This window comes from Monodon monoceros, unplaced genomic scaffold (assembly GCF_005190385.1).
Source record: "Monodon monoceros isolate NGI ecotype Baffin Bay Population unplaced genomic scaffold, NGI_Narwhal_1 Super_Scaffold_2, whole genome shotgun sequence".
NCBI lineage: Eukaryota > Metazoa > Chordata > Mammalia > Artiodactyla > Monodontidae > Monodon > Monodon monoceros.
This window is the reverse complement of record NW_021703776.1, coordinates 77,568,963-77,585,437: the sequence shown is the minus strand read 5'-3', so window position 1 is coordinate 77,585,437 and position 16,475 is coordinate 77,568,963. Positions and strand designations below refer to the sequence as shown.

The 16,475-nt window shown below is 39.0% G+C and overlaps 1 protein-coding gene and 1 non-coding gene across 2 annotated transcripts in view; one reads left to right on the top strand and one right to left on the bottom strand.

The window, feature by feature from the left end:
• Positions 1-334: 334 nt before the first annotated feature.
• The window catches only part of LOC114901366 (testis-specific Y-encoded protein 1-like), a 45,054-nt gene continuing 28,913 nt past the window's right edge, over positions 335-16,475 (top strand). The window contains 3 exon segments of the mRNA XM_029233063.1: positions 335-358; positions 4,118-4,299; positions 4,642-4,857. Of these exon segments, the coding sequence (XP_029088896.1) occupies positions 335-358; positions 4,118-4,299; positions 4,642-4,857 (422 nt within the window).
• On the bottom strand, positions 7,924-8,030 carry LOC114902168. Its single transcript, XR_003795393.1, has one exon. It is a non-coding gene; the product is annotated as a U6 spliceosomal RNA (small nuclear RNA).

Genomic DNA, 16,475 nt, shown 5'->3' with positions numbered 1-16,475 from the left:
CCTGGGTGCCACCAAGAAAAGTCCATGTACTGCACCAAAAAGACCCCGCGTGCCTCAACAAAGATCCCCCGGGCCGCAACTAAGACCTGACGCAGCCAAAAAAATAAAGAAAATAAACAAATAAAATAACAAAGATTTACGGAAAACTTATTCATCACTGTGGTATTCCGCACAGCATTGCTCCTGACCAAGGAACTCACTGTAGAGCAAACAATTTCATCAATGGCTTACGCTAATGGAATCCACTGAGTTGGCCTCAGTGTAATTGTAATGCAATGGCCTTTTGAAGACTCAATTAGTTACAGTGCCACCTAGGTGACAAAACATTGTGCGCATGGCTAATATCCACCAGCATGAGGTAACGCTCTAAATGGCAATCAATGCTTTCTTATAGCAAGGATTCCTGGGTCCAGGAATCACTATGTGGAAATGAGAGTGGTTCCTCTCTCTATTACCCTTAATGATCCTCAGAAAAAGTTTTGCTTTTCATCACAACTTTGTAGTCTGATAGTTTAGTGGTCTTAGTTCACAAAATATGAGTGCTTCCACAAGGGGACACAACAACTGTTCCATTAAATTGGAAGTTAAGAGTGCCATCCGACCGTGCTAGACTACTTGTACAGCTGAACCAACAGGCAACAAAGGTTACAGCTCCATCTGGAGTTATTAATCCTGCCTGTCGAGGACAATTTGGGAGTTTTTTTGTTTGTCTGTTTGCTTGTTTTTTATACAATGCAACAGGTAAGGATGCAGGAGACCTTTAGGGTATGGGTCAGTTTCAATCATTCGGAAAGCATATACTAATACAGTTAGAAATGCAGAAGAATTAAAGAGGGTATCCTTGAGAAAACTTAAGGAGAAAGGAAGCAGGAATAGGCAAGGAAAGGCTTCAGACCATAACTCAGATCTGATATCTGTGAGTAGAGACTGGTAAATCAAGCCTCTGACTGTGAGACAGCTTGAAAACGTCCTGGTTAGTCCCATAAGAATCTTGAGCCAAAGGTTTCCCATGCAGAAGTCCCTTATTAGGCCAAACAGTCAGGCCCTAGCACCCCCAGGATGCTCAGTTATTGGCTGAGAGTTCCCTGAAAGCGCATGACCTCAGTCTGAAAGCTGTAGCAGATCCTGAAGGTGCTACCACTGTCAGCTCGCTGCACTCCTTTTGGCAGGCTGTCTCTTGAAGGAGATCAGAGTGGTGCACCCCTATGACTGAAACAGCCCACCCATTATACTGTGCACACACATTTCTTCATACACATTCAAGAGGAGATCTTCTGTGGTTCTGCTACGCCTCTCCCCTTGAGAGGAATTTATTAGAGGGGTGAACTGTAGCCCCCATCACTGAAGTTGGCCTTGGGTCTGCAGCTGGTACTCAATATCTTCTGTCCCCACTGTGTATGCTAACTTCTTTTCACTCTTAGCCATCACCTAGACAGTTCTCTTATGTACCTGGTAATACGACCTATACCTCCTTCCTAAGACTTCTGGGCCCCTGTTCGCATATGCTTCTCAGGCATAGATTGCTTCATTTGCCCATCTGTAATCCAAGTGGCAGGAGACATCCAAGTGGAACACCTAAATTACATAATTATTTCTACCTGCCCCCACTGTGTAACTGCAGTCCTCCTTCCTCCTTCTGATCAGGGTCAATTATCTGTGCTAAGATATTAGCAACTCTTCTCTACTTGTCCATACACGCAAGGAATCCAAAATGATCAAGTGGTAGGCACGGTTATAGCTCAATGAGACCTTTGTTTTGCCTCAAAGAAACAGTGAGCATCCTTTGGGGACCAGGACTTCTGATCCTCTAGAGCCCAGAGTTGGGATGAGAGGCAGAAAGTCTCCCGGCAGGTCACTGTGTTAGTAAGTGCAGCCAATCCTGCCTCTATCTCTTGGTTTCTAGACCTATGTGTCCATATTATTCAACTCCTATGCCCACAGGAGACAACTGGACCCCAAAAAACTTTACAGTATTTCAAGTTCCTTAATCTTCATAGGACTTATCTCCTACACTCTGGAGGGTATGTGTCTTATTAATGCTTCTGGCAAGCTAGCCCCTTCTTGCTCATTCTGTCCAACCAGCATGATGTCATCAATGTAACAGATCAATGTGCTATTTTATAGGATGTCCGGATGGTCCACATTTCTGCCTGGGAGGAGTTGGAGTCTCTCACATGGCCTCCACTGACACCACAGGAGGGGTAACCTCAATAGCAACGAGCAGTGGTGAAAGTCATTACTGTCCACTAGGCCTTCTCTAACACTATCCCAGGAAGAGATGCCTCTTTACTGCTGGGTGGTATGGAATCTATTTTCCCCATGAGGTCTTCACTGACACCTTGGGGTGGGAGGTATCATTGCTCCCAGTGGGAATAAAGGTCCTGGCTCCCTGCTTGGCCTTCTCTAACACTATCCCAGCAAGGGCACTGGAATGCCTCCTTACAGCCTGGCAATGGTAGAATTCTAGGCCTTTGCTGTTGTGAGAGTGGGGGGGATGAAACCATAGCTTTTTTCTCTGTGGTGTTTAGTCAGAGTAGAACAGTTATTGTCTAAAACTTTTCTGTCTTGCTAGCATACCCCTTTCCTGGCCCTTTAACTAGGTGGAACAGGCTTTTGTTGGAGCTATTATTGTCTGTGCCTGTTGGCATTTCCAGGTTGTGGATTCTTTAAGTTTGGGATACCTGGGGCAAACATAAAACCCAGAGAATTCACCACCATGTTATTCCTTGAGTACCAAGGTCCCTGGACAGTTGGCCTTCTCTCCACCTTTCAGAGTCTTCCTATATTTATTTTACATATAAAGGTCAGGAATTTTTAGTTATTAGCAGGAGGAACAGAAAAAAAGCACATCTGCTCCATCTTCCTGGAAGAAGAAGTGCCGTTTGTGTCTTTTAAATTTTAGGTGTGATCATAACACTCAATGCATTAAACTCTCCAATAACCTCTCTTAATATCTAGAGTAAAACCCAGAGTCCTGATAATGGCCAACTAGGTCCTATACGAATTAACTACCTGTTTGCCTAATATTTTCCTCCTTACTCAGTCTCCAGTACCTAGAAGAGGACTGGCCCCCAATAGGTAATCAATAAATACTTTTTAATTAATGAATTGAGTAACGTATCTCTTTTTAATACTGAAAACAATCAATCGAGCACCCACATGCCCAGAGGGACAAGTCCCTTGTGTCTCTCTTTGGGCCTGCATCCCCTGAATTACCCAAGAATCCAAGAGGCTTGCTCATTCCAAAGGGGCTGTAGTAGAAAGAATTATAAAAATGTCCCCCCGAGATTTCTTGCCCTAATACCAAGGACTGTATGATAAAATATCAGGCCCGTGAATACAGCATGCTGCATGGCAAAAGGGACTTTGCCAATGTAATTAAGGTTACTAATTAGTTGACCTTAGGTTGCTAATTAGTTAATTGACTTTAAGATAGAGTATTCTGGATTATCCAGCTGGGCCTAATGTAATTACATCAGCCCTTTAAAAGCAGAAGAGGAAGGTAAAGAGACGGGAAGCATGAGAAAGCCCTGACATGCCATTACTGGTATGAAGATAGAGGGGGGCCACATGAGAAAAAGGGTGAATTAAGGAGTTGAAAGAGGCCCCTTGGTCAATAGTTAGCAAAGAAACATTAACTCAGTCCTACAGCTGCAAGGCACTGAATTCTGCCAGCAACTCTAATGAGGTTGGAAGCAGATTCTTCCCCAGAACCTCCAGATGAGAGCCCAGCCTGGTTAACACCTAGATTTCTGTCTCTGAGACCCTGAGCAGAGAATGCAGCCATGCTGGACTCAGACTTCTGACCTATAGAACAGTGAGCTAATAAATGGATATGGCTTAAACCTCTATATTTGTGGTGATTTGTTACACAGAAATAGAAACACATATAGGGCCATTCCTGTGTCCAAGTGCCAAACAGAGAAAGTGCTAGAGGAGCTAATTAGTTCCTTATTTCCTCTACACATATTAGTTTTCTGCTGCCATTGCTTCTGTTAATATGTTTACACTATTGCTGTTGAAAACAACTCATCTTGCATGGTTAACACATCCTTGTCCACCAGTGTGGTGAAGCATATGTTGTCCAGCTCTCAGAACAGTGTTATTATTCCTAAAGGAAGCTTGGGTTCACAAGGTTACCATTAAAGAATTACAAACAAAGACTGTACTTACTCGCTGGCTCAGTCGTTGTTTTTCAAAGAATGCTGCTACACCACGGTGGCTTGGTCCAGGAGTCCTTCTAGCTGCAGCCATGACTGTGCTGGAATCAGCCTTCCTCAAGAACAGCCTAGGCCAGTGGTAAGCAAATATTGGTCACACAGGATGCAGAATGGTTTTGTTTTGCCGTCACACTTAAATATCGTTTAATATGAATGGCAAGTACTGAATTCTGTCCCCCCGCCCTCCCCGCATCCATATGTTGGAGTCCTAATGATTAGTACCTCAGAATGTGACCTTCTTTGGAGATAGGGTCTTTCTAGAAGTAAGTTAAGGTCATTAGGTTGGACCCCAGTGCAATATGACTGGTGTCCCTTATTATAGTAGGGCCGGGACGGGCACCCTGCCATTACCTTACGACTGCTAGTGGGAGGCCTTCCTCTCGAAACCATTATCGCGAGACTGTTAGCGCGTGATCCTTAGCGCGAGACTGCGAGACCGCGAGACCGCGAGACCGCGAGACCGCGAGACCGCGAATCCGCGAGACCGCCAGACCGCGAGACCGCGAATCCGCGAGACCGCGAGACCGCGAGATCGCGAGACCGCGAGACCGCGAGACCGCGAGACCGCGAGACTGCGAGACCTGCAGACCATTAGCCAACGGTTAACCTCACAGTGGTCCTTCGGGCGGAGAGTGCGGTGAGAGGTAAGTGGCTGCTTTCTCCCCCCGGGGCCTTCCAGGCCCTCTGTGCTCGGGCAGGCGGGTGAGCTGGAGGGTCCGGGGACAGGCTGAGGGCTGTGTTCCGCAGGGCTCCAGAGCCCTCGCCACGGCCGCCCAGTGGCTGGGCCCAGGCCTTGGAGCAGCAGCATACTAATTCTTTACTAAGCTCTCTGAGGTTGCCAGGAAAAGACAAGCCAAGTTAGATGATATTAGTTTATTATAAAGATACCCTAGAAAATAAAGAAGCATGGAAACCCATCACAGCAGCTATATTTATCCAGAAGTGCATCATGACATTGAGGTCCATGAAGAACCAGAACAAAGGCCCATTTTCACCCAGGATATTTCAGACCGAGGCCTAGAAACCCACCTACTATTGGGGCAGCCACCCATTAGTGAGACTATCCAATATGGAATACCCCAATTGGGCTGAATTTTGCACCGAGCTATCTCAGTAGCAGATGACATACCGTTATGTCCATACCATATAAATTTACATTATGCAGGGCACCTAACCATGGCTGGATCCCTGGGTGCTGTATCTATTTCATTTTATGCACCTGGAATAAACCATGGTGTCTTAGACGCTCATTTCCTTACAAAGTGTCTGAAAGCTGTACTTGTCTACTATTCCTCTCTGGTATCACTGCTTCTGGAGGTAGGTGCTATCTAAATAACAAAACATTGGTTCTCAAACATGAGTTTGTAATATTAACCTGTGATGTTTATTTAAAGTGTAGATGTCAATCCACAGTGCCTAGGTGTTTTGACTGGATAGATCTAGAGGGAGACCAGTACGTCCATTTTTTAAAAACACCGTCAGTGTTTCTGATGAAGACAGTAGAGGATCACACTTTGAGGAATTCCATATAGAGAAAACCCAGGAATAGATGTATTCTTAGTGTGCTTTGCTTTGTCCAGAGTCACTTGAAGTTATTCAGAGTTTAATCTGGTCATATAATCTTGCACTAAGTTTCTTTTAAAGTGTAACATTTCAGAATAGGGCCAAGATACCCATAGAATGAGAAGAGAGCTCCTAAGAGGAAAAACAAAAAGGGTTTTAGATGTTACCTGTCACATCAATATTAGAAAAAAATCTGTGTCAGAAATGATTCTGTGCAAAGTGGCCATAATTCGCAATCATCAGCACCCCTACACTGTTAGACGCCATTAGAATGGGGGCCATTAGAAGACTACACCCAGCTGGACTTGGAAACTTGATGAGATTGTAGCCCAGTGACAGATGGTAACAGGGAAAATAATGCAAAACACAACTAAATGATAGCTGGAAATGAGGGTGCATATTGAGAGGTAGCACACCATAATCTTTAACTAATGAGAAATTAAGTTCATTTAACTAAGCTTGTCTAAGCCCTCAGTATTAGGTTGTGTGAGATTTTAGGAAAAAAACTTTGCCAAACAAGAATAGACCATTTCTTTAATAGAGAACTTAAACATAATCATTTGTCTTCTTATATTGATTGTTAGATATTTCCATTACCAAGCTTTCTTTGAAATACTTTTTAATTGATTACTTCTAGATTTAATAGTTAAGTGTTTATAAAGCATCAGTGGGAAATTTTGCTGCTAGGTAGCAATGTAAAACTTATGAATCATTTGTTAGGAAGCAATAGAGGTGATCTCTCCCCTACATGTAACTCTCCTGAAAAGATTAAATGGGTAATACTTCTAAAATATTATGGAAGATTTAATTAAAACTACATAATTCAGCATATAGGATTTGGAGAAGCAGTGTCTGTCAGCAAGAATGGGAAGATGGGCTCTGGAAAATAGATCAGAAAGGCTAAGCATGAAAGAAGCTAGGGTCAGTTAAGAGCTAAGACAGCACAAAGGACCCAAAAACAGAGTGGTTGAGAGCATAGGTCATATTTCTCTCTCTCTCTTCCCCCCCCCCCAAGTTTATAATCCTAACTAACTCTTCTCTATCTGTTAAGCAGAGATAATAACAATATCTGTTTCATAGGACTGCTGCAAATAGTCAATGAGTTAACACAGGTAAAGGACTTTGGACAGTGCCTGACACATAGTAAGTTTCAAGTAGCTCTTGGCTTTTATTAACAGGAGATCCATGCTACTCTAAGACAGAGGGTTTAAATAATAAAACCTTCCCCACAAGCAAGCCAAATCCCTTCTTCTCTTTCAGTTTAAACTCATATTCTCTTATTCTGTCATTATGGCAATAGGGACTAGCCGACCACTTTTCTCTGCATGATGACCCTTCACACTCTGAATGGTTTCATGTAATCAGAAACATTTGTGGATGTAGAGCTCTTCACGGAAAAGCGTGTCCCAATCTAATTTCACAAAGTAGTGTCAGGAAGGAAACAATCAATGAGGTTACTCCAAATCAAAGCACTTTAGGGAAACTCTTTTAATCCATCTTTAGGCCAGTAAAGCATGGAGAGAGAATCACTGATGTGCAAAAGATGTGTAAGAAAGGTGTTCTTACAGCTATATTTTTTACTATATGTTGAACTAAAATTAAATGTGGGGAAAGGTCTAATCTTTTAAGTAAAAATAATTTAGTGTCTGTTTCCATATTAAGATATCAGAGTATTTGTTTTGAATCTTGGACTTTATAATACATGATTTTAGTTTTTTCTAATCTTGGTTTTAGTCTTCTATTTTAAGTAACAACTTGAAGGCAGAGGACAACACTTACACATATTTAGATTCTCACAAACCCAGGAAATCTTCTACGTATTATAAATGTTCATTAAACATTAGTCCTCTATGAGTCCATAGTAGTCAAATTAGAAATTTAGGAACTAACTTAATTATTTCTGAGCTGTTTATTGAAAATAATGGCAACTGGTGAACATCACATGGTAATATAAATGTCCCATAAATATGTTACTTCAAACCATGCAGACAGATAGTAAATAAAATGTAAACCACATTTTTTTAACATCTTTATTGGAGTATAATTACTTTACATTGTTATGTTAGTTTCTGCTGTATAACAAAGTGAATCAGCTATACATACGTATACATATATCCCCATATCCCCTCCCTCTTGAACCTAAAATATGGAACGCTTCACGAATTTGTGTGTCATCCTTGCGCAGGGGCCATGCTAATCTTCTCTGTATCTTTCCAGTTTTAGAACATGTGCTGCCAAAGTGAGCACCACATTTTCTTTAATAAGCACTGAGAGTGCTCATGGGCCAGTTGGGGGATCCGTGGGTGAGGCATCCCAGTGCCTCATGGGTGGGGTTCTTGGTGGAGTCTGTGATGCATTTAGTAGGACCCGAGTCCCTTTACTGCCCTCTTCGAGTCCTCTCTCTTCGCCTCCCTCTTCCCCCTAGTCCTGCAGCTCCTGACTCAGTACTCTGTAGGGGACGAGAGAGAAATGTGCCTCTTTGGCAACATCCCACACGGAGGGAAGCTAAGTTCTGACTCATGCACTCACTTTCACTCATGGGAGAAATCACAGGCCAGAAAGTTCCCACTTGGCACTAAGCTGTGCCACTTTTTTTTGGCCGGGGGGGGGGGGGTAGGTGACACAGGTAAATTCCTCTTAACCTCTGTAATGCATCCTGACTTGTATTGTTTGGCTCCAGTGGTGTGCTGAACTTCTCCACTGGAAACCTGGAAAAAAAAGGCTCTCTCATCCACAGGTGATTGTCTAAGGCACTGTTCTCCCGGGACTCCCAAGCTGCAGCCAAGAGAGGCTGGAGCCAGTTCACAGGCCACTGCTGAATTTGTAGACAAAGGCACTTTTGCCTGTGGATTGATGTCAAGTTGTTGTTGTTAGGATGGGGGATACGACAAAGGACGTCTTATTAGCGATGATGCTGACGTCACCGTTGAACATATACTTAACTCATACAGATTCCTCCCTCATGGAGCAATGTGCTTTGCTCCCTGTGTTATATTGTCACATCACCTGTCTCCCTGGAATCAATACCAGCCTCAGGCCTTCCCAGACTTCTTTCATTGTCATTGAGTTCTGAGGTTGTTTCATTAGACTACTCAGATCCCTGTAAGAAATAAATCAGAGCCTTTAACACTACAGACCCAGAGTTCTTCCTTTCAAGTAGTATCAGGATAAGTTTTACATATTAAACATTAATATGTGTAATTCTTCTGCTGTTTCCCACAACACAGAATTGAAAGATATATAACAAAAGAGAATCTGAATGTTTCAGGGTGATTTTTTCCTAAGAAGTCTAGAATATTTAAAAAAAATTTTTTATCATTCATGTCTTCTCACGCATATGTACTTGGGAAATGGTAAAAGCATTGCAAATTACAGGAGATCATGTGATGTGAATCTAAATATGAGAATCCAATGAGTACAAACTGTGAATTATAACTTTGCAATACTCTTCCAGTAATTGCATGAGATTAAATGTTTCCCTTGCATTTTGAATTCTTTTAACTGTAAGGTTAATCTGTTATTTCGTGTTCTATAGAATTTTACTTTGCTTTTGCTCATGTTTGTTTTCATCTTCTATGTTTGTAGTTTAGGCAGTTCCTTACTAAATTGTCATCTGCCTGTGAGGTTGGTGAATAACTGCTGATATCATTTAAACTGTGGAGAATATATAAGCACCCCAAATATTCCTTACTTACTGAACTTTCCACTCTTTTAAAATTAAAACATTTCATGTCCATTAATCTCCTATTAAAATTCAGATGTGATACTTGGAATAAATAATGTTTTAAGTCATTATCATTCACTAACACATCTTGTAATCAACTTAGTAAATATACATAGTTCATTGAATCTTAAGTAGGTAAGTTTTATAAATAATTCAATTACTCTTTTCATGGATTTATTATTTTTAGTGCTATTTATTTAAAAACTTTTAACTTTTGACCAAATTAGAGCAGTTTAATATACAATTCCTGATAGGTTAATGAATACTTATTTCAGTGATAGACTTTTTTTTTTAAATAAAATAAGAGATTGAGATGAGGCAGAGATATTAGCTTAAACTTCAGTGGTACTTACAATATAAGTGTAATATGAACTTAAGAAGTTTATAGGTCCAAGAATCAAACACTAAAACCTAAAATGGAAGTTTAATAAGCTCTTTTCAACTGTTACAAATGAAAGAACAACTCTATAGAAAGGGAACAACCCACACACACACGACCAACAAATGTTAAAATCTTCCAATAAATATTTAAAACTAAAGTGTACATTAAAATAATAATGTGATATCAGAGGGTTTTACCTCTCAATTTGTCATACTTTAAAAGTTGGTAACAACGATCGTACCGAGAAAAAAACAGGTAATCCCTTACATTGATGGAGGCAACGTTAATTGATACAGCTTTCTTGGCAGTTGGATGAGAGGTACACAAACTTTCTGGCAATTAAAAAATACATACCAAATATCTTGAAATACATGTTTATCAAGTCAGAAATACCTCTGCTAAAAAGTTGTTCTGAGAAAATAATGTATCTGCAAAAATTAACTGTATAATTAAAGGCTGTAAGTGTCCAATAATCTGGGTGAAGGAAGTAACTGTGTTTCTTAAATTATTGGCTAACCTTTTAAAATGATGTTCTAGAAACATGTTTATTGGCATAAAATTATTTAAAATTATTGCTTATGTGAAAACCCATTTTTTGAAAAGAATATAAATATCAGTGCATGTAAATATATTCCCCAAATTACATACCTGTGTGGTGGGAATTTGTGTAATATCTATATTTTTTACGTTGGTTCATCTATATTTATAATTTTGTTCAGTGAATATGTACTTAAAGTTTTTTAAAGTAATCTAATAATTATTATATATAAATGGAATATGCCTTAAGTATATCATCCAAAAAAAAATCTCCTTAAGCGGTGATCCTTTCTAATGAAGGAAAATCAGAAAATGTATTAGAAACTCTTCGAGCCATACACTCAGCACAATGTCCTCATCTCTGACAAATATTTTTCTTCACCTCAGTGGTAGAGCCCATAGCTGTATTTATAATGGCTAATGCTGGTGGTACGAAGTGAGTACATTTGTGCAAACAAAGCCACTCAGGGTCTCTTCCTCTTCTGGAACTGGAATTCATACTGATCCCAGAGCCAAAGGTAGAGAAAATAGGTTTACTGAGAGAGCTAGAAAGAAGGTGAAGAAAGAGTAGAGAAGATGGGAGACCACAGAGTACCTTTAGAAAGACAAAAAGGACTAATCTTTTTTTTTTTTTTTTTGGTCCGGTATGTGGGCCTCTCACTGTTGTGGCCTCTCCCGTTGCGGAGCACAGGCTCCGGACACGCAGGTTCAGCGGCCATGGCTCACGGGCCCAGCCGCTCCGTGGCATGTGGGATCTTCCCGGACCGGGGCACAAACCCATGTCCCCTGCATCGGCAGGCGGACTCTCAACCACTGTGCCACCAGGGAAGCCCAAAAGGACTAATCTTAGTTTCAGGCTGTTTTCTAAAGCTGACCAGGCCTGATTGTACTTCCTGTCCCAGGATTCCAGGAGAAACCTATATGGTCTGTTTTGTTCTTAACCAGTTTAAGTAAGTTTCTGTTATTTGCAAAGAAAAAGCATAGATTAAGAAATGGTCTATCACTTCAGAAAAAATAGAAATCACACCAACTATTTTAACGAGAGAATGTAATAGAGTTGATTTAGATACTGGAGAGCTGAAAAGACAAAAGAGAGAACACTGAAGTATGGTAGAGGAATCTACCACCCCTAGGGCTGGGATAATAAAGAGAAGAGAGTGGGAATACTAGAAGAAATAGTAGTTTGAGGACAGATTGCCTGGCTGGGGCTTGTAACTCAAAATCCTAGAGGATAGGTGCCAGGGAGCTGGGACTCAGATATGTGAGGAAAGGATACAAGCCAACTGGTGCTGGTCTCTGAGAAGGCAAAATGAGACAGGTTTTTTAAATTTTGGGAGGAGAAGTGGAAACTAGAACCAACTGCTACTGTACCTACTGCCCAGGTGAAAAATCATTGCTCATATGATGTTGACAGTCACAGGAAGCAAAACAGGAAAGAACATGTCCCTTTTTCCTTCTCCAGGCCTCCAGTCTTTCTTTAGAATTCTCCATTGTCAAAGTCTAACAGGGAGACAACTGGCAAAACAGAAACGTGATTTGCAGAGTCCCAGCCCTAGTAAGATAAGGCAGAATATAAAAGAGTCGGTTTGAAACAGAAAGAAAATAGCTTAATAACAAGTAAATATGGTAAAAGTAAATTTTATGTTACTTCTAAATTTTATGTTTATGCCAAATACACAGTCTAAAAATACTTTCAAAATGAATGAAAGCACTATAGAGAAATCATAGGAACCACTCAACAGATAAATGAACAAATTCAGGTGAAATTTGCTATTTTGGCAGCCTGTGTCCTACTAAAAAGTCTTTTAATTAGCTTTGTTTAGCCCTAAATATAATTTAGTTTGTGAATTTAGAAGCAATTTTGTATGTTTCAGTTGAACAAAAATGAAAAATTCAGTTGGTAATATTTTTGTTCAAACACATTGTATTTCAACAGTACCAAAATGGATATAAGACCAGAAAGTCAAAAATAAATGGTAACTATGTGAGGTGATGGATATGTTAATTGGCTTGATTGTGGTAATCATTTCACAATGTATGCATATATCAAAACATCCATTGTATTCCTTAAATATATGCAATTATTTGTTAAAAAAAGAACAGAAAAAATTAAATACTCCTAAATCTATTAAAGAAATTGAATCAATTATTTAATTATTTTTATAAAACAAAGAAAAGCACTTTCTTCAAAAGCTTCACCAGAGAAAATTTCCATATATTTAGGTAAGAAATAATGCCAATTTTATTCTAAGAGCTTTTTATGCTTTTTTTTTTTGGAGGGGGGGCGGGTGGCCACACTGCGGTATGCGGGATCTTAGTTCCCCAACCAGGGATCGAACCCGTGCCCCCTGCAGTGGAAGCATGGATTCTTAACCACTGGACTGCCAGGGGAGTCACCAATTTTAGATAAACTTTTTAAAAGAGTAGAAGAAGAGTAGATACTTCCCATTTCACTTTATGCCAACATAGATATTACATAGATATAGATAGACCACTCTCTAGATGCAAAAATCCTTTTAAAAATTGTTAAATCAAATATAAGCATATATGAGAAGAATAAGGCATCATAACTAACTGGGGTTTATCCCAGGAGTGCAAAGTTGGGTAAACATTAAAAATTAATCAGTGTAATTTTCTACATTAACAGAATGAAGGAGAAAAGATGATCATTTTAAGAGGTGTCAAAAAGGTATCTGATAAAATTCAATACCTACTCATGATTTTAAAAAGCTCTTAGCATACTGAGACTAGAAAGGAATGTTCTTAAGCTTATAATGGTTGTCTATGAAAAACCCATAGCTAACATTGTACTTGATGATGAAAGAGTAAATGCTTTCACCCTGAAGCCAGGAATAAGATTCAAATGCCCACTCTCACCACGTCTATTCAACATTGTACTAGAGGTCCTGGCATATGTAACAAGACAAGTAAAAGAAATAAAAGGTACAAAGATCGAAAAAGAGGAAGCAAAACTTTATTTGCACGTGACATGTGTGTGTATATTTTTTTAATCCAGAAAAAATATACAGGAAAACTATTAGAACTAATAAATGGGTTTGGCAAAATTGCAGGATTAACAAGGTTAATACACAAAATTCAAGTTTTTTCTGTATACTGGCAATAAATCAGTAGAAAGTAAAATATTAAATGAACATCATTTGCAACAGCATCAAATACCTAAAATTAAATCTAATAGAAAATACGAAAATCCTCTACAATGAAAATTTCAAAACTTTATTAAGAAAAATCAAGTAATTAAATATAGCGTTCACCACGTTTATAGGTTGGGAGCCTTAATATTTTTAGGACATCAATTATCCCCAAATCAACCATGGTTTCAATGCAATCCCAACGAAAAATCCAGAAAGGTGTGTGAGTGTTTGTCAGAGTGTAAACTGGCAAGACGCTCCTAAGAGTTATATAAAAATTCAAAGAAACTTGAATAGACAAGACAAACTTGAAGAAAAACAAATTTGGAGGACTTAAACTATAATAGTTCAACATTTATTATCATGCCACAATAATTAAAACTGTGGCATTAGTGCAAGGACAAATAAATGGAACAAGGGCATCAAATAGCCAAGGCACCACAGCAATTCAGTGGGAAATGAATAGCTTTTCAGGAAGTGGTTCTGCAGTAATTGGATATCTGTATAAATTTTTTAAAGGACCTTGACTCCCTACTTCATACACTATACAAAAATTGAGATTTGTCAAGGGCAAATGTGAAAGGTAAATAAAGCAAATAGAAAAAAATAGTAGACAGTATCTTTAGTAAATATTTTGGGATAGGCAACTATTTGTTGTACAGGACACAGAGCAGTAGCAATTAAAAATGGATTTGTTGGACTGCTTTAAAATTAAGAACTTGGGATCATCAGAAGACACCATTATAGGATATGAAAACATTACGGGGAAATGATATTTGCAGTTTATATAACTGTCAGGGGCTTGTATCCAAGATATTTAGGAACTCAAGCAAATCCATAAAAAAAAAGACAACCCAAGAAAATATTGAGCCATAAACTGAAACAGGCATTACAAAAAGGAAATCGAAATGGCTAATAAATGTATAAAAATGTGTTCAATTTTATTGCACTACCAACTCCATGAAAATGTCAACATGAAAAGAACAGGCAAAGATGACAAGGATGTGGAACAATTGGAACTGTCATACACTGCAGTAGACATTTACATTGATATTATCACTTTGAAAAATTAGCAATACCTACTAACGTGGAATTTACACACACGTTATCAAGTTTCTATTCCTAGATGTGTTCCCACAATGTTTTAAATGTTAATATGAAGAACATATACAAGAACATGCATAGCAATGCTGTTTTAATTGCCCTAAACTGGGTAAATATAAATGTCTATTTGCAGTAAAATTGATAAATAAATTGTGGTATATTTTTTTAAAAGGAACACTACAGATCAATGACAGTGATCAAACTACAATTTCATGCAACAGCACAAATATACTGTTGAAAGAAAGGCCATAACCAAAAGAATATATGCTAAGATCCTATTCATAGAAAGTCAAACAACAGACAAAACTCACCAATTCTATTAAGTCAGGATATTGGTTGCCCTTAGAATGGGAAGAGGGGCTGGATGGGGCATAAAGAGGCCTCCTGAGGTGCTGGTAATGTGCAGGGTAAGTGGGTGTGTTCAGTTTGTGAAAACACATTAAGCCACTCATGATTTGTGTATTTTTAAAATGTAATAATCCAATCATATTTACATTAGCAAACCTGAATGGAAGGACTATAGCTAATTAAACAGAAATGAGGAATAATGTGATAACTGGAAGACAGATCCAAAGAAATGTTGATAAAATCAGAAGAAAAAGATGAGGGATTAAAAGATGCAGAAGGTAGAATGACACGTGCTAATATATAAAAAATAGTATTCCAGAAGGATAGAATGGAGAGAATCAGGGAGAACTAATATTGGAAAAGGTAACGGTTAATCATTTACTAAAACTGATGAAAAACTAGAATGTTCAGTTTCAAAAATCACAAGAAATCCAAATGAGGATAAATAAAAACCAATACACACTAAAGTGTAGTGAAACACAAAATACCAACACACCACACATACACATAAACTCAAAATTTAAGCAGCAAGAGAAAGAAAAATTATCTAAAAAGGAATGACAATTATCCTGGAAGCCAGAAAACCGTGGAAAATATCTTCAATCTAGACTTGTATACCACATGCCTGTACCCTAGATGAAAGTAAATCTGGCTATGTGAATTTACTTGCTTCTCGGGAGGGCTTAATTTACAATGTTGAAAATTACCGAGAAGTAAGAAGAATGTTCAGAGATGTTGGACACTTCCATCTGATGAATATCCTCTAAATCCCATCCTTTGATTGCCCACCAACAGCATGCTAAGCTTCCAAATATTAATTCTCTCACCCCAGCAGAAGAATGCTGCTTCAGTAAAGGCAAAGCAAAATAAAATGTGTTCATTTGCTCCCTAAAGGGGTTCAGAATGAGCCTCCCCATAAAGTGCCACATTAGCATGTGGAATATTTTGAGCTAAAGGCACCTGAGACCCCGTGGGCTCAAGCGAAACTTCTGTTCCTCCCTTAACTACCTAGAAGAATTTAAATTGGGGGTTTTTCCCAGAATGAGAATTATTACCAGAGATAAATTTTATCTGAGTGACCCATCTGTCTTTCAGGGCAAACATCAGATTACTATACATCTGCTCTTCTTATTGTCCTGTGAATTGCCTTCCTCCCCTTTGAAACCCTAGGCCCTTTTCCCATTCCTTGACTCAGGATAGCATACATCGCTCATTTAACTCTTATGTCTTGAAATAAAATTTGCTTTTTTTTCCTGTTAATCTCTCTCATGTCAATTGATTATTAGACCAGCCAAAAGAACCTTTTAAGGGTAGAGGAAAATTCTTTCTCCCCTACACTCCCTAAAAAGGAATGATCCATAAATTTCATCAGTTACTGCATCCAGCTCCAATTTCTATATTCCTAGGCCACATGCTCTTCTCCCCTGGATTACTCACAATGCTGGTTT